The sequence below is a fragment of the Zerene cesonia genome, chromosome 9, assembly GCF_012273895.1.
Source record: "Zerene cesonia ecotype Mississippi chromosome 9, Zerene_cesonia_1.1, whole genome shotgun sequence".
NCBI lineage: Eukaryota > Metazoa > Arthropoda > Insecta > Lepidoptera > Pieridae > Zerene > Zerene cesonia.
Genome location: NC_052110.1, coordinates 2,181,758 through 2,204,578, shown reverse-complemented (window position 1 = coordinate 2,204,578; position 22,821 = coordinate 2,181,758). Strand labels below are relative to the sequence as shown.

Genomic DNA, 22,821 nt, shown 5'->3' with positions numbered 1-22,821 from the left:
GCCGCCGCACCTCACTGGTAACTAGCGCACGTCAGCGGCCCCACTGCGGGGCACCGCGACACGCTGTGGGTGGGCACCGTGGCTTCCTGCGAGGACGGCATCATGCTTTATGTGGGCAGTGCAACGCACTGTGTGTGCCTTTTTTCCATTCAACCATTCCCTAAACTCATTCTTTTAGTTTACTAGTATGTCTGTTTTTATGTCTAACAATTCCAAACTTGACATTTTAGGCATCCCATACGGACACACTGGGCACGTGCGGTTCCTGACTATCGTCGAAAACCCAGTCCCCCACAAGCCATCGACGAAGCCGGCGCAAACCTTGAAAACCAAGGGGCTCAGCCGGCGCTCCACTAACGCTGAAAAACTTCAGAAGCAAGCTGACACCACGAAGAACAACATGGAAACCTTGATCATTTCCGGAGGCGACGGTTACGAAGACTTCAGAAGTTCCACAATGTCAGAAGACGCCGGTCGAGAAGATTCCACCAACCATCTTCTCCTATGGAGGGTCTGAAGGGATTTTTCCTAGCACAGGGTCTAAGTTCGCCGAATCGCTTCGGCCGAGTATTTTCGATTTGCGTTGCTGCGTCGTGCGACAAATTTAAAGAGCCTAATTGTATTACGTTCTGTTAAACTGAATTGTCCAGCTTTTTAATGTTATATTTTAAAATGTTTGCTCGCGAGGGTGATAGTGGATCGAGATTATTAACGTAAGTTAGGACATTAAATGTCGATTATATCAGTGTCTAAATATCAAACAATTTTATCCTAACATTGTGCAGTATTAAAATTATAGATATTGGTTGAGGCCAAATGATATATTTACGGTGTTTTAGAATCATTTACATGTACCTATTCATATCAAACGGTTTTAAATGTCTGCAATCATATTGCTGTTGTCGAAGTATCGTGTAAATTAATGTGACGGTTTTCATTAGTGAAAATTGTAATATCTGTAAACTGTACCTATGTCTATACCTATACCCATACCCGTACCAATACCCAGACCTATACCGATCCTAAACGATAGCGCCCATGTTGAAATGTAGATATCATCAATGTAGAATTCGAAATTATCATTAGTGCATATAAGTGTCTGTCTGGATTAGTTCTAAGCCATTTCAATGTATTTAATGACTTAACAATAGATCTCTCGATAGTTAAACAGTCTATGTACCTTAAATGTTTAAACTTCTATGGAATTTGATTGCTCAAACCGAATTCAACTGAATGTTACCTACCGCAAAATTATTTTGAGAGCAAACGGAATTGTAAAGATTTGAAAATGTAGGTATATTTATGATGAATAAAGAAAGTTGCACTAACGTTTTTGTTTTTGTTTGTTACCCGATTTACTTGAAAATCATTTTTCTTATCTTAACCAATAAAAAGGAAAAAGTTGTGTTTTTGTATTATTCTTTTTCAAAAGAATGACGAACGATTTTTGAAATTCTTTCACCATTCGAAAGCTTAAAGCAGTGTCATCTTTTGTACTACTGTGTAACATACTAATAATATTATTAACGGATGGATGTGTGTTTGTTACTCTTTCACGTAAAAACTGCTGAATGAATTTTAATGAACAATAATATACTTTATACTGCTTATACATCAAAATAACACGTCAACGTGCACGGCATATGCAATATGTATACAGCTTAGAAGGGGTGGATCGCTATTTTCTTATAAATAGAAGTACATAATTTAGTTTCGTTTTAAAAAAAAGGAAGAAATGTTGAACTGAGCAGCATTAATAAGTCGGTTTTACTATTTTATTTGTTTTATTCTACAGTTTATCGGCTCTCTTTGAGTATCTGTGTTTATTTATGTATTTATTTCTATGATATCTGAAATGACTAATAATTACTTTCAACAATTTTTTTTTCTAAATAGTAAGTAGGTAATTGAAAACATATTATCCAATACAAAGTGTAAAATATAATAAGAATATTTTTTTTTGAAGCACCTGAAGGTATTTATAAGGAATAGAAACAACAATTCAAATGAAATACGTTATAATTGCACCAGTTACATTTAATTGATCACAAAACTTAACGCTGCGTCTTCTGTATGTAGATTCTTATAATAAATATTACAATCTATTTAATAACACATTTCAATTACTTGTTCGACGAATCCTTTGATCTTTTTTTCATTATCAATTGCATCTTTTTTCCCTCTACTAACGAAGTAAGGATCCTGCTGAAGTTGTGCTGCAAGCTTTTTTAAAATAGTACGCCTCTCTCTTTCAGAATCATCAACTTCTCTCTTAATTTTATGTCCTTCAGCTTTTGATAATAGAGAATTGATTAAAGTACACAGCGCTTCTCTATCTCTATTTAAAGATTCCATTGACATGATTGTGTTACCAAGCTTAACAAATGAGTCCTTTTTTCCTCTTGCTATGTAATAAGGATCATTTTGCACTGACTTGAAGATATCGTCGATTGCTCCACGTCGATCCCTGACTGCTTTTGGTATATGAAAATTACTGTATTTTTTGCCTCTAGTAATAATGTATGGATCATCTTCAACAGAAGCACGGCTACTACGTTCAATCAATATATAATGTGGCTCTTCCGCATAAATTCTGTCGTCGTGTACGGTGTTTTGTTCAGATGGCTTAATATGAAAACCCTTGCTGACCTCTTTATTGAGGTCATTTGTTGTCGGCAGGTTCTGCATTCGACTACGTATAACTCCGCTGAAGAGATTGTTTAATCTGCTCTGTCTGCCTCTGTTCGCCCAAAACGAAGATGACAATTCTTTTCTTTTCATTTTTGACATACTGTCCAAGTCGTCATAATCATAACCTTTCATTACATAACCACCAAGCTCGTTCTTTCGTCTACCGCGATTACCCCAGAATGGTATTTGTTCTTCGTCTGTTTTCTGAAACTTATTTTTTCCTTTCTTTCCGCGGCTGCCCCAAAAAGGTTCTGGGACATCCTGGCTGTGACCCTTTTCTTTATTCATCCTTCTTCGTCCTCGATTTCCCCAAAATGGCATTTCCTCATCATCATCATCTTCTACATCCGGAGATTTTGATGATGATAGATATTGTTTTGAATCCAAAGAGTTCTCACGCCTACCTCTGCTACCCCAGAACGGTATATCCTCATCCCTTCTACCGCGACTACCCCAAAAAGGATTGTCATCATCATCATCCTGTCGTCTAAATCTTTCATCCCATAAACTACTTTCACCGCTTTGAGAATTAAAATCACGTCGGCCGCGATTACCCCAAAATGGAACCTCGTTCCGCTCGTCCGAATTAAATGGGAAACACATTCCATTACAGTCGGGATAGTAATTTTCCTTAGGTTTGAATCTTTCTTGTAAGTGCTCTGTAGAGGAACTCTCTCTCCTGCCCCTGGAGCCCCAAAAGGGTATATCTTCTTCAATTCTGTCTGAATTAATCATCCCGTTCATAAGTTTTAACTTATTATACGAGGTTATGTCGTCATCGTTAGGTAAGTGAGAAAACGGGTGATTGTTGGAAGATCGTTTAAATCTATCAATTGCTTTGTTACTTAATTTATTACGATTCTTATTGGAATTCTCTGTTTTAGTTTTATTGCCATTTTTGCCGTAAGCAATGTTGTTTGAGGCGAGGAGCAAAACCAGAAGCACGAAAAGCTTTCTACGCATGGTTATCTGAAATGGAAAAAATAACAACTTGTCAAAATTATGGACAATTTGAATATTAACATTCTAGATATAATTTTTAAGTCCCTTCCACTATCTCTATTAAAAACTTGAAATTTCGAATAGATAACAGTCAGGCCATATTTATACCGTATTAGCTTTCCGAACGTGTCTTCGCTCGTACATTGGTTCAGTAGTTCAGGCGAGAAAAAGAAACAGCGACACAGACAGAGCGACTTTCGAATTTATTACATTAATATGGATAAGGCCTAAGGGATTTGTTACATGGTATAAATTACTTTTGAATTTTTAATAAAAAAGACAAGCTTTGTTTGACATAAGTAAAAAGTGTTCTGAACTATTCTTAGCATATCTCTTCGTAGAAACCGAATAAGAAGAACGACGGTTGATCATGACAATAAGTAATTACAATTGAATTTAAAGAGTAATAATAAGACTTACCTTTATATGACAACGGCTCAGTGCGTATGTAACATAACATATTATTTTTTATTTCGTGTTACACGAGATCTCGATTGCTTGTGGAGGTTCTATGGCGAGTGCAGCCGTTTATAAAGGAAGTGCGAAGTGGGTGGAGTCCCAAGGGCTGTCGCTACGAATTTTATTTTTTCCCTCCAGCTAGTAATGCGTTGGGACTGCGACCGTTATTAAATTAAAACAATGTACGATTCCAATTGCTTGTGGCTTGATAAGGGTAAGTTCGTTTTGTGTTTTAAGAAAAACTGGTACCTACGGATTTTTTTATATAACGTGCTTGCAATATTTTTGAAATATGTTATCTAGATATTTGCCACAACTTCATAAATTGTATCAGATATTTTTATATCTATTGACAATATTCCGAACATTAAGTTGTGACGCATATTTCCTTTTACTCAGTCGTAAAATCGAAGATCAAAGCGTTGCGAACCGAGTTTGATCAAGTATTAACTATAAAGTCCCTGAATTAATACATCACAAATATTCGAAATTTCTAGCTAATGTGCTATTGGGTTTTTGGATGCTCGAAGAAGAAATAAAAAAATCAGTTTAATATTGTACAATATGTACGTATGTAGCTCATTAAAATGACCGCCTTTTCGGTTCAACGTTAACGCGTGAGCGAAGAACCGAGGGGTTCTGGGTTCGATTCCCGATGGGGAGTCACGATGTGTTTTTCTGGCAGGTCACCCATATCCCACTAAGGGACACGGGATATCAGTAATGTATGTATAAAGCTCATGAATATACGGCATCCCATTTCACCCCGATCGCCTATGGGGGGAGAGGTACCCTCCCCAATGCGTGCTGGTTTAATTCGAGCCAAATGAAGCTGCCAAGGAAAGATGCCGTAGGATCCTAAGAAGAAAAATAACGTTAGCTTGTTATCAACCTCAAATATATTAGTTATCAAATTCAGTGTGAATTTTTCTTCTGAGTTGTTGATACTTGTAGTTGGTGCTATTGTTAATATTATTTGAAAACAAATAGACTGGTATAATGTCACAATTATTAATTTGTGACCAACCCTCAATATTTGCGAATAGCATTAATAATGTCGCAGTCCCATGAATATATTTTAACCGTATTATTTTATTCAAATTAGACCCTCGGACGTTCAATGTTATTTTATTTACCAATTCCTGTGACATGTGTAAAAATATATTTGGTTTATATTTGAAATGCTATTTCTGTTGCCCAAAGATCTATAAAGTTGTAAACGTAAATGAAAGGTTTATTTAAGAGGAAATAAAAGAGTAGCAATCCTGTAAGTAATAAACGCAAAATATGGAGTATTTTTAATATGGGAGTAGTAAAAGTTATCGAACGAATTGTGCCAGCTCGCACCAGTGAACAAAAAATAAATAAATAATCGACGTGAACAGATTGTATTCATGCGAGTCTTGGAAGGACCGAAAAACATATGTTAAGTAACCAGCTCCGGGAACCCTGTGAAGAGATCCCAATTGACCAATAAAGCAAACGCCGCAAATGGAACTGGATTGCCCACACGCTACGAAGAGAATCTGATCATATTGTAAGACAAGCTTCGCACTGGAACCCCCAAAGAAAACGCCAACGTGGTCCTTCTAAATAGACTTGATGGCGGACCAAGGAAATCGGGAAAATATGAAACAAGATGGTTGAGCTGTGAATGCCTTCAGCCACCAACTACACATAGGAACTTCAGTATGTTTAGGAGGCCCGTTTATTTTTTGTTAACCTTGTTAGTCCACACTTAGTGTGATTCAAACGCAGAGTAGTGTATGAAATGTTCTTTCTTCTATTGATTTTAAAAAGTCATCATCATCATCATCATCAGCCCACTGCTGGGACACAGGCCGCCTATGAGGGGTCAGGCCATAATCCACCACGCTAGCCAAGTGCGGGTTGGTAGATGTCACATGTCGTCGTTTGATTCTTGGACATACTGGTTTCCTCACGATATTTCCCCTCGCCGTTTAAGCAGTGAAATGTTATCCACATGTACAGATGAATTGAAAAACCAATTTATTTGCTGTACGCTCGCCCGGTCTGGATCCCCAAATTATCGATTGTGAAGTCCGAGGTTCTCACCACTGAGCCACCATAGCTTATTCAATCGCTTATTATTTAAAAAGTATTAGCATAAACATAATATATGTGTGTGTGTGCGTGTGCATAAATTTTACACTCCTTCGTCCGCACAATTTTCAAAAGAAGGTACAAAGTTTTTGCTTTATGCCTTAATTTACAGAAAAATATATTTTATATTAATTTGGAGAAGCATTTCGGTCTATTGAATAACCAGTCAGTCAGACGAGCTAGTCTAAGAAGTAAATCGGCATCAGGTGTTAAACCTAAAAAGAAATAATATTTTTATTGCCGAAGCACATTCGTCTTAACATCTCAACATCGTGTTAGTGGTAACGTGACGTTTGTTTGTTGCTTTGATTAAATCTGAGAGTACGTGAGGAGGTTTAGGTGAATAGAACAACATCGATACATAATGTCGTTATTATTATTTTTTTAAGAATAGAAAGCATATTAAAGTTCAACATCGAAAACTAAATGTTTTTTCAATACTTTTTTACATGTTTTTTCATACAGACTTTCTCAAGTCGTTTATGTGTATGTGAATGTTTTTTTCATCAACCTAGCTGAATTCGTTTAGAGGTTATGCGCGTATAAATATTTCTATTTGGATATTGTTCTAAATTATATGTCAATTTTCTAAATACAGAATTGCTCATGTTTGTGTTGTGGAAATAAGTAATCTTCCTTCACACCACTTATAAATCAAGAATGGAATAGATTTAAGAGCATATTTTTGATGTTTAGTTTTGGTTTGGTTAATACAGTCCCTGCTTGGATTAAAAATGAAATGAAAATTTTAAAACAAAGTTAAAAAACTTTTTATATAAAAGCTTGATTTGCAAGAAAATAAGAGAAATATGTATGCTTAGAACATATGAAAGATATTTTTTACGTTAATCATTTAATATTATTAAATAAGTTACATATTATTAAATAAGTAATCATAACATTTACAGTTTATTTCTTACATATAATATTATATGTTTATTTCACCAATGTGTAAGGAATAATTTCAGTATTTTGAAGAATTTTGAGCATTGACAACTTCGTAAAAATGAGAAATGCCGAAGTCAAAATATCAGAAAAATAAGAAATGTCATAATTATAATCATCTCAATGCGTGTGACAACAGGTCTAATTTCAAATATAAAAATATATTATGTAAACATAAGATAAAAAAAAGAAAATCCGTCCTACACAAATTTATTTTCTCTCACTATACAATATCCATTTCACCTCAAGCTCCCCGCAGTTCCGCTGTGTTTTCTACAATAATGAGACGGTCCATGTTTTCATTTCGCGCCCGGTAAACTTTTCCTGAACTGGTATAAAAGGAAATAGTTCTGGGAGCTACGAGCATTTTACATTTCAACTTTGAACGTGTCGCACATTTATAGGTTTATTTATGATTGAGTTTTGTATAACATTTTGATTGAACATAAGCTCTTTTAAAGTTAGAGAGATTTTGTCATGTCTGGTCAACGTTTGAAAAAGAGTTATGGGGTATCAAAGAAAATTGAATAGTTATATCACAATCATAAAATAATTGAAACATGACCCGTTCATTTACAAAATACGTTCCTAAATTCAATGACTAATTATGGTGAGTAACAGTTGACTGATTTTATTATTTCCATAATCATAAATTTACACTACAATTTTAACAATAAATATTCAAAAACATAAATGCAAATGTCACAATCATAAGCCGTGTTAACTCTTTCAAAATATAAAAATGAAGTCAAAAACATACCAGTGGTTAAAAAAATCGCAGTGAGCGATAGTTTTAGTAAACTGTTATTGATAAAAAAATATCGTTATTCAATCAGATAACTGTTTACATTTCGCTAAGTTTATAATAAGATAGTGTATAAAATATTCAGGGCCATTTCTATTTCAATTTATAACACTATAATAAGAGATATATTATATTAAATATAATAGAATAACTTATTTTACATTCTAGGAGGCGCAATAAATTTTCTATAGGGCGCCTTTCCGCCCCGTAAACCAAGCGACCTTGCAACAGGTGTCATGTCTGATACTAAGAATAAGTTTTAGCTGTTGAATGCTTAGCTTCTATGCTGATAATCCCTTATAACTTGAAAAACTTATTTATATTCACAGTGATAATTTTGTGATAATAATACAACATGAACATTGAATAATTACTGAGAAAGGGTTATTTTTTAAATTTTTAAGTTTTAGACTTTTAGATTTAATTTTTATGTTGTTTTAATAATTTTAATTTGGTGTTGTTGTCTTACAGCTTTCATGTAACTAGATTTTATGGTCCATTTTTTAATTTTCTAAAAATTTATTTAATTCGAAATAATATATCATAAATAAAACACACATGATAGATGGGAAGTCCTAATATTACATAAAGACTTTTTAAATAGGAGCTCTAATTAAAATGTATTAAAGCGTCAATTTATCACATGAAATATTCAGCGTTTCTAAAGTTGATATTTTTAATATACTAACAACATTTAAATATTTGCCAATATATAAATGTATATCTACGCTTCGATTTACGAGATGTGTAAATGCGAATATATCCGAAATTAATTCCAACAAATCTACCGACGAATCGTAACGTTAGAATAACATATGAAATGATCGGTTATTCGCCACGAATAGTGTAAAGTGGAAGTGGTATTTTTAACTCGCCTTTGATATGTCGGAATTGAAGTGTTGATAGCATCGTGATATAGAAACGGCGGAGGCCGCGTTGGGATCGGCAAAGATTATACAGACGTAGAGACTGAACTCTTTTGACTTTTTAGAGTAGTGTTGCATTTAAGTGTAAAGTAACTTACTTCTTTGTACTAAAATATATTCACATAATGTATTATTTTCTAACCAAGTTGGTAAATTATTAGTGTTCATAGCATATTCTAAAGCTTATCAGATACCTACCTATAAATAATACAAGTTTTTTTGGAAAAAAAACGATTGGTGTTGCAATGATAATTTATAATTCTTTAATTTTCAGGACACACACGAAACATACAGATATCATGATCAATGAACATGCTTGCTCAGTGCCGCGTCTCTCTCTCAGTCATACGAGAGTTTCAGACCAACATGCTTAAAATTAGCAAAGCAGGCAAATTTCTTAGCCTGAAATTATTTATCATTTATTGTAAGTGGACGTTGCTGACATCTATATAAATAAAAATGAATCGCTAAGCGTAAAGCTCGAGAAGGGAAATGATCGGGCATTTCGGCAATTTCTTTTTAACGCTAAGGCACAATAAAAGTTGTTATGGAGAGAAAATGTACCACACGTGAAGCCGGGCGAAGTGCGATTATTAAAATTTAATTGTCATTCGCTCAAATATAAGACACATCTATCAATAAATGATTCTATGACTGAGAATCCATCGCTAATGTTTACAGGGGCGGAACACATCGCATTGCGCTGGTTATTTGTTCATAAAATATAAACGTATTTCCCAAATCGTTTGTTTTCTTTGCCTGCTTTATAGCATGATGAGAGTTATAAAATATAAGCTCATTATAGCCGAATGGTGCAACGATTTACGTTAACAATTACGCGATTATTTTAAATTAATAATCATTTGAATAAATAGTAAACAGCACAGAAAATTACCATCATGTTCCTGTAATACAAAATCGTTTTTAACAAATTTTCTACTCATAAACACTAAGGTCTGTAAATGTTTTTCATAACAACATTACCGTCGGCCCACCGTCAGCGGTGTGTTCGCACTCCATCCACCACGCACCAAGTGGGTTGGTAGATGTCGTGGATAATCAAGTTATTTCTTATGTTAAGTGTAGTGGCATCTGAATAAAATAAATACGTGTATTATTTTAAATCCTTTTCACCAAGATTGAAAACAGACCAGATCAGACTTTTGTATTTGTCTTCTCGCGGGATCTGATAAATGGAACCTCGGATACGAGTTTAATGTGTGCTATGTATCTTAATTATACTTTCATACTAGCAGTTCGCCCCGGCTTCGCTCGTGGTATATATAGCCTATATCACTCAGCGAAATTGCAGCTTACTAATGGTGAAGGAATTTTAAAAATCGGTCCAGTAGTATGAGATTATCCATTACAAACGAATAAAAAATCAAATCTTTGTTCTTTATAATATTATATATTATATTATTATAATAATTATAAGGATAGATTACTTTCTTACTTTTGAAGTATCGATCGAAGCTAGTCATATTTTTGCTAAACACATCATAGTTATTTACAAATACATTTTTCCTCTTGTTTATTTTCTTTTAAAATATTCACTAACTCGTAGACATTTGCTACAAAATGTAGCGACTCTACACAAGGCCTCTACGAAACTTTAATGCGAATGTCTAAGAATAGAAACACTATTAAATTATGAAATAATCGTAAGTTTATATAGTGGAAAACGTGTTTTAGTGCAAATAAAATAAAATTGCATTTTAAATCAAAACCATGTATTCTTTACCGGAATAAAATATTTCTAAATCTCTTTAAGTTTGTTTGGTCAATACATATATTATATAGGTTTTAATGCAGCAAGATTCAAGAAACAAATATAAAATTGCAATGTAATAAATCGAGGCTTGTTTCACGTTTAGTTTTTTATTACGTGAAAGTATTGAATCCTTTCCTGAAATTAAAAAGGCAAAAAAAGCAATCTATAATATTCGGGCTATATTAATGGCATGCGAAATATTAGAAGTAAACGCTTACAGAGTATTATTAGATTACAATTTTTTACTACGTGTTTAATCAATGTGCTTTAATTTCTAGTAAATTGCATAGTTACGTTCTCAATAGTCGAATATCATAAATTTTTGAAGTAAACGATGAAATATTAAACAAATATGAGAGCAACCTGCACTCGATTAAGGTCGACTGGAAAATTCATAAATCTCAAAGACTAATTTAGATCTTATGTATATAAAATGAATTTTGATATTACATAACTTTATACACGTTTGGTTATTTTAATGGAAATAGAATTTTAACACGATTTTTCACACAATTATAGATTCAATGACGTTCTAGGTGATCCTGTCGTTTTCTGCGCAATTGCAAAATGATAGTCATCTCGCTTCAACACACTGTGTTGCACATGTGTCTCTGTCGCTCTGAACGCGGGAAAATTGTGGCAATGCGACCGTTCAGACCTGTAGATTCAAGCGCCTAGGGTGGACGTTTATTTTTCGCACGCTTTATGTACAATCGTAGTGCCGCTGAAACTTTTCCTTCCCCTTACGTTTATTGCTCTTCCCATATTGGTGTTAGTTAGTGTATAGTGATAAGTGAAATTGTAAATATTGAAAGACGTATAGTGAGGTGAGTGCTGGAATATACATATCTAGGTTTTTAGCTTATTTTCTAGAATTGTATTACTATGTGTATATCAAGGACTTTTTGAAAATTAAAACGGAAAATCGGTGTTCTATGGCGTTCGAGAATAATTTAATAAAACGTGATTTATTTGCCGTATACTTCATTCGTTATATAAACATGGCACGATGTTACAATACATAAACAAAAATCTAATGACGCTACAGTTTTATAACAAATGTAGGTCAATGTCTTGATATGAAATAAAAAAACACATCTGCAAAAAATAATACATACCTAACCAATAGGTATATTAATAATACTTGTTATAAGGATTATTTTAAATTTTGTTTCATTTGCATTAGCTTAAAAATTATAGACATTTTATAGTGAATCTCTATTAATCTTCAGAAAAAAAAACATTTTAAAAGTAATAGTCGACGAAGTAGTTGGTACAACCTTAAGAGCTTTCATACCTTCGTTCAGGAACAAAGATAATGTTTCATGGCACAGGCTGGATTTTTGCGAAATATTGCCGACTTAGCGATTTTGGCAGCGAGCAGTCGCACTATTATAATAACCAAAACAATTTTATGTGTAATATAAATAAAAAATTAAGTGAAGTGTGTTTATAAATGATTTCGGAACGAACGAGTGGTTCAAAAAGCTGTCTAGCTTTTTATTTCATCTTTAAATAATCTTGGAAATACGAAATATTTGAGATTCTTATAAAATTCTGTAGTTAAAATATGCTTTAAACATATTCTGTATTTAGCATACAGGAAAGCTAATATCTAGATAGAGAAATATATAAATAATACAAGCTTTATAGTCCAGCGTTGTATGAGAAAAAATACATTCTCGGGGTTTTATCCGCAGTGTCCGTTCTTGTGCGATTTTCTGTATAAAAACTGTCCTGTGTAGAGGACACAGGTACTCGGTATCAAACTATCTCCATTTCTAAATTAAATCTGTATCTATATGAAATATCATCAAAATTCGTTTCGTGGTTTAGGCGTGATGAAAAGAAAGACAGAAAAACAGAAAGACAGAGGTACTTTAAGGAAATTCCAATCAACATTATTTTTTAAAAAGTACTGTACGTCACTGTACATCTGTCAAACAAACAAATAAACTAACAACATCATCAACTCATACACGCCCATTTTTTAATATTAAGTATATAGTAAGGGTATTTAGAGGCTTCAATGGATAACTACTATATAAAATAAGACACTGAAAGAAACCTGTTATAGAATCCTTCTACTAAACTTTCCATCTAGATATCTACAAGTAAATATCATTTATAAAAAGACAATAAATAAGTAGTAAGATAAACACGAATTAAATATTAGGTAATAATACTTTACTAGGTGTACATTTAGGTAGGGGGACGAAACCTAACCAGCACCCGTGGCTCCTTCACTAAAACGCCTCGACGGAACACAGTGGGGTTTTAGTCGGTAGGAATCACACAACACGGTTCCTTCCCCGGGGGCCGTGGGTATCAATGCAAGAATTCTCCAATAAAAAAAAGTGTAGGTTTAGATATTCTCATACAATACACAAATTTATTAACAAATTTATTAATTATAAACATCATTACGTACAATATAATACACAAAGAAAACCTATATGTAACCGAATAAAAAATCACATTTCAAATTATTCTTTTCAGATATGTGTTCGATTTGTGAAAAATATAACGATGTAAAATTTATACGAGACGAATTTAAAACAAAGGAATGAAATATACGTCTGCGTTTGCCTTTTCACGGTATTCAGCTATTCTGAATAAATGAAACGATATGTATAAATTACGAACTTCTTGAAAGATAAGGTTCGTTTGAAAGAAAATATTCCAGACAGGCAAAAACTCTTTTTACATAACCGTTTTATGAGTTCTTCGACCATTTTATTTAAAAGTACAATTGTACTGAAAAATTTAAATGTATACTTTACCGCTAATAAAATAATCCTTACTAATTTTTTAAAAGTAAAAGTGTGTAGTTTGTTGTTGTTGTGTTATTTTGTTTGTTTATATTTATTACACGTTGCAAGGTTCCAATTCCGCTATATATATGTATATTATTGGTATTCCATCCGCAATTACCTATTTTTTCAGAATACCCAAAATACTACGGGCAGTTTGTGGGAGGCGGTTTATAAAACAAGCTATTTATCTTTTTGCGTAAATACTCTGAAATCTCTCTGTGTATGTCACTGGAACATGCTTGCACACATCAACTGACAAAAAAAATGAGGTTATCAATTCAACCGTTTTTTGGGTGTTTTAAATCAGAACTTTCACTACTTGAACCGATTTTGTGATGATGTGAAACCAGCTGACTTCTTATGGTTCATTTAAATTTGGTCTAGTCCTGACAATTTGAAGGCAGTTTAGTTTTTTGTTAAAATAGTTATATTGTTTTGTTCTATGAGATACGATGGTGTATATGGAATTAAAATTAATTCAATTTCGTTTGAGATCATGCATATATATGGACTCATGTTTGTAATTAATTTGGTAGTATTTTCTTGTGTTTGGTTTTACGCGAGTATACATTTAGAAATTAAAAACTTTTCAACGGATTTTAAACGTGATTTATTCATTATATTATTAACCCGACGTTTCGAACACTTTACAGCGAGCGTGGTGGGGAAGTCTGCCCGTGACCACGTCACCCCAATACCACAATATAATGAATAAATCGCGTTTAAAATCCGTTGAAAAGTTTTTTATTTCTAAATTAATTTGGTATTTGGCAACAAAGCGTTTATTAATTTATGCATTTAAATGGTTGTCGACACTATGATATGTAGAAATAGCTTTATAAAACTAAAAGAATCATATATCTCCATTCCTCTATTTCGCACAACATAGCAACTATATGAGATAGAACTTAATTGTTTAATTGAATTAATCCCAGTAATTTGAGTGCTTAACAACTAATACAATGTGATTAAACAATTTTCTGATCATCCATCAAAACTTCAGACGTAATGGAGTTACAAAATTTATACACATTAATGAATATTAAAGTGTAAGGTTTAACTACACTTACGACTAGATGGAGTTAATGCAACATTGTAGCATTACTGATATTGAGGTCTTAAACATTTATATAACAGCAAATGACTGAATTAATTATATTGACAACTAGCTTTTGCTCGCGGCTTCGCATGCATTTCGCATGCATTTTCATTGTGGGAGTCGAGCACGCTTCGGCGCGAATTGGGCCAGCTCGCACCGGGGAAGTACCACTTCCCCACAGAAAACCGGCGTGAAATAGTGGCATGCCACTGTGTTTCGTACGGTGAGTGGGGGAGCCGGAGGCCCGTTTCCTTTTCCTCACCGGTCCTAGTCCATTCCTTCTTTCCAGTCGTTAATCCTTTCCTTTTCCCTTACCCCATAAAAGCGGGCAGCGCATTCACAGAGGTACTAGCTTTGTGAATGTTTATGGGCGGTGGTGATCGCTTACCATCAGGCGAACCACCAGCTCAGCTGCCCGCTATGACATAAAAAAAAAATGCGCTAAATTCGGAGTAGTTTTTTTTTACTGATAGCCTGCACATAAAACGAATTCCGTGATGTATATTTTTTACTGTGAGGACAACGCGCTGTGCTCAAGTTTTTCACTAAATAAGCATTTCGGTCCTTGAGCGTAAAATAATAAAATATCATTACATTTAAAAATTAAAAACTTTTGAACGGATTTTAAACGCGATTTATTCATTATATTATTAACCCGACGTTTCGAACACTTTACAGCGAGTATGGTCACGGGGAGACTGACCCAGTCAGTCCGTTAAAAAGTTTTTAATTTCTAAATGTATAATACTCGCGTAAAATCAAACACAAGAAAAAACATTACATTTCTTTACACTTCACAATTCTTCAACGATATACTAAATAAAATCTAGAGCACTTCGTCAATAAAGCGTTTCATATTAACAAAAAATACCCTACTTATTTCTAGTCTCAAAGATACATAAGAACGTGAGATAAGAACAAAGAGGGAAGGCTTACATCGGTTCCCTTTTTCACTATTCGCTTGTATAAAAGGTATTATTGTTTTATAATGATACAATAATACCTTTTATAGCTGTGTTTAAGCTTGACAAAATCTTCTAAACACAAGAATTTATGGTCTTGATTCAATGTTGTGTGACACAAGTTAAATGTAGAAATTATAAAAGTTTAATCATAGTACTAAATGGGATGAATATTTTACGATGTTTATATTCAAATGATTAAAATTTTAAAAATATTTATAGGCTTCAAAATATATGATAAAAATCAATCATCACTACATAGTATAAAACAAGGTCAATTTCCGTCGTCTGCATGTCTGCTTGGTTAAATATGGAATAATTTTATAATAATTGTAACAATGTACAGTTACATTAATATTATATTAATGGCTAAAGTTTATATAATCTTTTCGTCTCATTAATGGATTTAAAAAATTTGCATTGGTTTACGATATGGTTATGGTTTAAAGTATTTTATTTAATTAGGTTCACATCAATTTTGTTTAATAAAAGCAAATGCATTCATACATCAATACTCACATGACAATCAAAAATGATATGATTATTTAGAAATTAACGACTTTTAAACGCATTTTAAACGTGATTTATTATATTATTAACCCGACGTTTCGAACACTTTACAGTGAACGTGGTCACGGGGAGAATCAGAGAGGTTTAAAAATTCTTTAATTTCTAAATACTCGCGTAAAATCAAACACAAGGAAATACTGTGATATGATTATGCCAATGAAAATAGGCTGTAACGACAACTAAAGAATTCCAAGTACTTGGTGCCATTTCTCTTCGCGTCACATGAGTAAACATTTGAGAGAGGAAAAGGTCACAAAGTGTCAATTAAGACTTTCGTCTCGAGATGTCTTCAACGTTTGACATTTCGCAGTTTTTTGGGTTACATAGGCCCAACTATAATACCATACTTAATATTAGATGTTATTAGCGGCTGTTAATAATTATCCACTAAATTGCTTCCTGACTCTAAGCGTAATTATATCCTAATTTTTGTTTCGATTGCAGAAAAATGTATAGAAAGATTATTTATTTCGCCTGATAAAATAGTGCTGACCAAGCGATGTTTAGTTAAAGATTAACGGATATCTTTTTTCATCTACTAGTTTTCAAATTTTATTTCAAGTTTATAACTCGCCTGAATATATTGTACATTAAAATATGTTTAATTATAATTAATAATTTATGAGCCTATAACACTATGTTTGAAGACAGTCACAAAATCATAGTTATGATCCATATTCCTAATTCACTCCGTTGCGATATAATAAAAAAACAAACAAACACACTTTCGCATTTATAATAGGTACTTATGTCAAAGGACATAAGTACCTATAATTATTAGGACGCTAGGGACACACAATCTGCAATAATTTTTTTTTTGACATAACATTAATTTTTCCATAAATTAAATAATATATTATCTGTGATTTCATTGAAAAAATAATAAGGCTTACGTGTGAATAAAAATGAATTATAATTATGCAGCTATAATGAATAACAAAAATTAAAAAAAAAAACGTTGTTGAATCGCAATTCGTGTTGCGTACCGAAATATTCTGAGAAAGCCTTGATTATTTCCTATACCTTGAGCTATTATACGACTTTCATTTCCATCAAAAGTACTCTTAACTTTTTGGAGATTATCTTGAACATAAAAATAAAATAAAAATTATTGTATTTTATCCTATATTCTATTGTAGTATGTTTAATGAATTAATTTTAAATTAATGATTTGTTTTTTTTTTCTTTTCAGGTTAATTAGTGCACCAAAAGAAACAATATTTTAACTAAGAGATATTTACATTAAAATTATTTTTCTCGTATAATATTTAAAATTTAAAAAATATTTAAAGATATTTCAAGATCAGTATTATAAGATAATAATTATTTATTTACCTAATGAATTAAGAAATGTTATAGTTTTATGCATGCCTATTAGTAAAAAAGTATTAAATGCAAAATAAAATATTTGAAACGATATGCCCCTATGATAAATGGGACCACTTAAGAATCCGAATTTAAATTGCGCAAAAGTTGCATAGAAAAAAAAACAAAACAAAAAATAATCAAAATGGCGTCGCCGTCCGGTGAACAAAAGGCTCCATCGCCACCACCGGGTCCAATGCCGAGCAAGATGGAAAGAAGAATGTCACATTTCAAAGAATACAAGTTCTTTAGAAGTTTTAGCGCGAAAATCGAGAATTGGCCGATGCGAAAAGCTGAACAGCTGTGGCGGAAGATGAGGGAAAGGAAAATTGCAGGTAATTATTAATAAATCACAAGAAATAAGAAATAAATTACATTAAGAATAAAAAACATTTTCGCCCAACGTGGGGCTCGAACCCACGACCCTGAGATTAAGAGTCTCATGCTCTACCGACTGAGCTAGCCGGGCTTGTGAAAGCATTTCGAAATAGTTGTATAGTTATCGTCTTAATTATGGGACTCAATGTTCTATTATATTATGAAGATAACGTTTTGTTATAATAATGATCATATTGTCAATATTTATTTTACTGCAATGTTTATATAATTCTAAATATAATCCGGATATAATATGGCACTTCTATTTACATTTTTGAAGAACTGAGCTGAATACCATAATAAGTAGCTATAAATAGCTATGTAAATAAATTTATATTTATAAGACCCATGGTTTACTTTTATGCTATCTTCAAACAGTTTGTAAACATATACAAATACATACATTACCGTAGTCTTCTATTAAATAAAATATATTACGTAAATAAAATTTAAATAGCATACTGTTAAAAACATTATATAAATTAAATTTGTTTGAAAATATGCTGTATACATAATTGACAGATGAGTAGGTTGGTATTTCCTAAAACGATTTACACATTCAACGAACCTTTAAAGTTCACATTTTTCTATGTCAGCCTTATTAATTACTTGTTTAAAGATAAGATATAAATATTTTCATACACATACTGGTGCTACCAACGCACTTAGATGGATAAACTTATTTGGTTTGTACTAGTTTATAGAAACCATTAAAAAAAATACACAATTATTGTTATATATTATAACTAGCTGTAACCCGTGGCGTCGCCCGGGTAGAAATCCATACTTCTATCTATACCATATTTCATACAGATACGATTAGCTGTGTTGTGTGATATAGTTACAAACATCCATACATCCATAACTCCATCCGTGCTTACAAACTTTCGAGTTTATTATATTAGTAGGATAATTTGTTTATTGCAGTTGCGTCCGGGGACTAAGTAAAACCGTCCGTGCCTTCCATAATAAATGGTCTATTTACTATAAAAATTTATGCTAGCTAGTATTTTCTGTGATTTTCGCATTCAAAGAAACAAAAGAACCTTCAGTAAATTATTAATCAACGAAAAATAATACAAATTATAATAGCATCATGCTATAGCAAAAATCTATCAAAAGGCCAGAGTTTTAAGCTCTAAGCATTCATACTAAGTTTGTAGACTAAGATTGAAACCTAAAGTCTCTCATTAAGTATAAAGCACGGTTCCCATCATTCCTCTGTACATTATTCATAACTTCATAGTTTATAATGCTATAAGCTCCGCGTGATTGGAATACTTATTACAGATTGCATAATTTATTTGTCAGCAACTAAAGAGCCGGACAGTATTCTGACTTCTGTGTGTTAATTATTATAAATTAAATTAGAGGCTTATGAGTTATCTTAGATATTGTTACTGATTTATGTGTGTTTATGTTACGTTTTTCGATTGAATAGCCGATTGATTCATAAACATATCAAAAATCAGTTAAGCGAAGCAAATTATGATGTAAACAATAGGACAGCAAATATAATAAAATGTTCTTGCAGTTTTGTGGCATTCAGTCGTTATCATTTTAATAGATCGCAGAAAATACTGACAGTAAACAAATGTTTAGCAAACTGCCTGTGGTAAATAAAATAGGGTTGTGTTAGAAGAAATTGTGTATTTATTTTGAATGTGGGAGTCGAGTACTCTTCGGCACGAATTGGACCAGCTCGCACCGGGGGAGGCACCACACCCTGATCAGAAGATAGGCGTGAAATAGTAGCTACCGTGTTTACAGTGGGGTTTTGGTCGGTAAGAATACGACATAACCCACGGCTCCATCCCCGGGGGCCGTGGGTATCTATGCAAGATTTCCCCACTATAAAAAAAAAAACTACCGTGTTTCGTTCTTTGAGGGAGGGGTGGGGACTATCCTTTCCCCTCCCCTTCCTAGACGTCCCGAATCCTTTCCTTCACCCTACGCAGCCTTCCCTTTAGATAAAGAAAATACTGATGAGGAAACATCAATCCATTCTTTATCCCACCTTTTAAATTCAGCAATCTAAAGAGAGCTTACGCCATTGCAAATAACTTTACGCGTCTGCAAAATATGTTTTTGGCGGTGGAAGTGCCATCAGGCGACGCACCCCTGCCGGTAACTGCATAAAAAAACGATGAATTGAAGTCGCATATTATTTAATACCCCATTAATTTATTTCATTTACCTACTTATTTTTTTTATCTTATTCCGTGAAATTACTATAAAGTTATTTATAAACTAATATTGCCAGCCCTGTATCCAGTTATAGATAAAGAAAGCAATAAATGTAGTACTTACCGAGATGTCTCGTAAAAAGGACATTTCTTGAAAAACGATGTCGTTTCGACTTTTGTTATTTGATTGTAGTCGAAATATGACGGTCATCTCAAATTCCCCGTTTATTTCTCCATATTAGGTACCTTTAGAGGTAAAGGTCGCTGCCTCATATCGCCCTTTGAAGTTTTTATTAATGTGACATTTATTGTTCATACCCAAAGTGTAATATGGGACCCTATTACTAAGACTTCGCTTTTGTGTGTCTCGTCTGTCTGTCTGTCATCAAGCTCTTTCTCATGAACCGTAAAGCGAGTTGAAATAATTTAGAGATGATGTTTTTCTGTTGCTGGTATGAGAACAAATAATATAAAATGTGGATAAACAACAATAGGCACGGTATTTATTTATTTATTTATTTATTTATTTACACTTTATTGTACAATACACATACAGTTAACATAAACCAATAAACAATATCTACTGTACAATTTGGCGGTACTACGGTAATAAGGTATTGGATGAATGAATTTGTTTATTGGATGTATTACTGTTTATAATTATTTACCTTTAATTATGTAAATCATAGTTCTTATTTAAGACGTTAATAATTATGATTTTTCTACTTCAATATTTATGAAATTAAATACATTTTATTGTTCAATGTATATAAATCTTACATGAAAAGACTGATGTATATTAAACAATTGTTATGACGAAACGAATAAATTACATCGAATTTTAAAATATTATACACCATGAATCATTCCTTAAATTTTCCTTTCACCATAATATTATGAGCAGCATGTAATTCGTTTGTCAACAATATTTACTCCAACAACACGTTTTATACAAAAAGAATCTAATATAACATCGGAAGCAATAAATTTTAACGGTTGTATAACATCCTCAAACTGTTTGTATTCCACTGAAAAGTTTCTTTGAAACAATAAACGACGCCGACGGTGTAAAATAGCAATGTCTCTAAATCTCTCAATTTTAATCGTATTTATTTTATTGGTCATAATTCACTGTGCTGTTGAGATTTATTGAAGAGCGGAATTTCGGTTAGAGTTATTTTATTAGTGGTGTTTGGACGTTGAAAAAGCAATCAAAACGAATGTAAAAGTATTACCGAGTTTCATTGGAAGATGCTGCTTTCCGAACTGATAAATAGAAATGTTTGTTGTTTTTTAATCCGCTTAAAGTATAGATTTTAATTTCAAATATTTTTATACACCGTCAACCCTCTACAACTGTGATTCTTATTTATTTCCTCTCTGTTTAACCGCTCTTGACTTATGAGTGGTGTAACTAACACGACTTTCTTTGACATATTTAGTGATTTAAATTTATGAATGAAACTTTGTTTCACCTACATGTTATTTGTATGTCGATTACAAAGATTTGTAACCCACGCAAGCTCCATTCACGAAAATTAAATGAGTAGGAGCAAAATTAAACATGATATATGTATCAACATGATATCAGATGCAGGTAACAGGTTAAACGAATATTTCCATATTTTTTTAAGTATATAAATAATGTAGGGCTTCTGTTACTCTAGTGCTCTGCACAAAATAACGTTACTGAATCCTATTAAATCTATATTTAATGTGTTACAATTTTAACAAATTTAAACAGCTTAATCGCCATACAAATAAGATAACACTTGCTATTTTTTTATAATGAAACGTGAGAAACAATAAAATTTAACCACACTTCTAAATAAAACAATTCTAAGTCATCCGTAACACATAAATTTCAAGGTCCCCGTCCCCTGGTTTTTGACCCCAATGATTCACTCTTCACTTTCTATTTTGTGTCATTATGCAATATTATTATGGGATGATCGGTCCTCGTGGGTATAAAATGATCGTAAACATAAAACTGATATGGCAGTGAGCCAAATTGTGCCGATTGCATCCGAATATAATATCAATACTTTGTACCAATAAATTTGAGCGCCTGTTGAAAAAATGCAGTGATACGCGGATAAACAACATTGCCCGTATAAAATGAAAGAAATGAAAACTGTAACATGCAATCCCAATTATTAATTTTTTTGTTATTAAAAATACATGAAGTCATGGATGAGGACTTGAAATGAGTTCATTTGAGAAAAGTAATAAGGTTGTATGGTTGCACGTGTTACTTTCAAAATGAATGAAAATATTCCTACCTACTAAATGATTCTGAAATGAAACCACTATCGTCAATGTACGTCCCACTTAACCCTATTAAGTTATCCAAAAAAAGAGAAAATATTTAAACTAGGATTACAGTATTTACGATTTAATTGTTGATTTTAATAAACATTCCACGTATAACAAATTCGGTTTGTCTAGACGTGTTTTTATTTAGTGCTTTATGAGCCTGGTTGTGTTTGATGGTAGGTATAATACAGGATCTATTTACAGGTCAACGCTTACACGTTCCTCAGTCTTCCCATGTGATATTCCGATACTATTATTATGTTAGCTGACTAATTAATTACCTACTGATTCGTGGGTCTAGTCGTTACTAGATAGCGTATTGATATTATCTTAAAATTTATATTTGTATACCAACAACGTGAAACGTAATTTTATGTTTATAGTCCGCGATGTACTCTTTAAC

General features: G+C 32.7%; 3 protein-coding genes and 1 non-coding gene across 4 annotated transcripts in view; 2 read left to right on the top strand and 2 right to left on the bottom strand.

Annotated features, from left to right (window-relative positions):
* LOC119829144 (rho guanine nucleotide exchange factor 17) overlaps nt 1-1,328 on the top strand; it is a 99,825-nt gene extending 98,497 nt beyond the window's left edge. Inside the window, exons 22-23 of the mRNA XM_038351544.1 lie at nt 51-130; nt 231-1,328. Coding sequence (XP_038207472.1) covers nt 51-130; nt 231-517 — 367 coding nt within the window. The 3' untranslated portion in view covers nt 518-1,328. The remainder of the gene's footprint in view (nt 1-50; nt 131-230) is intronic.
* Nucleotides 1,329-2,106: 778 nt separating this feature from the next.
* LOC119829143 lies at nt 2,107-3,654 on the bottom strand. The gene has a single exon (XM_038351543.1). It carries the CDS (start codon nt 3,652-3,654, stop codon nt 2,107-2,109), a length of 1,548 nt encoding a protein of 515 aa, XP_038207471.1.
* A 14,076-nt stretch (nt 3,655-17,730) lies between these two features.
* LOC119829201 (rho GTPase-activating protein 7) overlaps nt 17,731-22,821 on the top strand; it is a 212,828-nt gene continuing 207,737 nt past the window's right edge. Inside the window, exon 1 of the mRNA XM_038351603.1 lies at nt 17,731-17,873. Coding sequence (XP_038207531.1) covers nt 17,735-17,873 — 139 coding nt within the window. The 5' untranslated portion in view covers nt 17,731-17,734. The remainder of the gene's footprint in view (nt 17,874-22,821) is intronic.
* On the bottom strand, nt 17,935-18,007 carry Trnak-cuu. The gene has a single exon. It is a non-coding gene; the product is annotated as a tRNA-Lys (tRNA).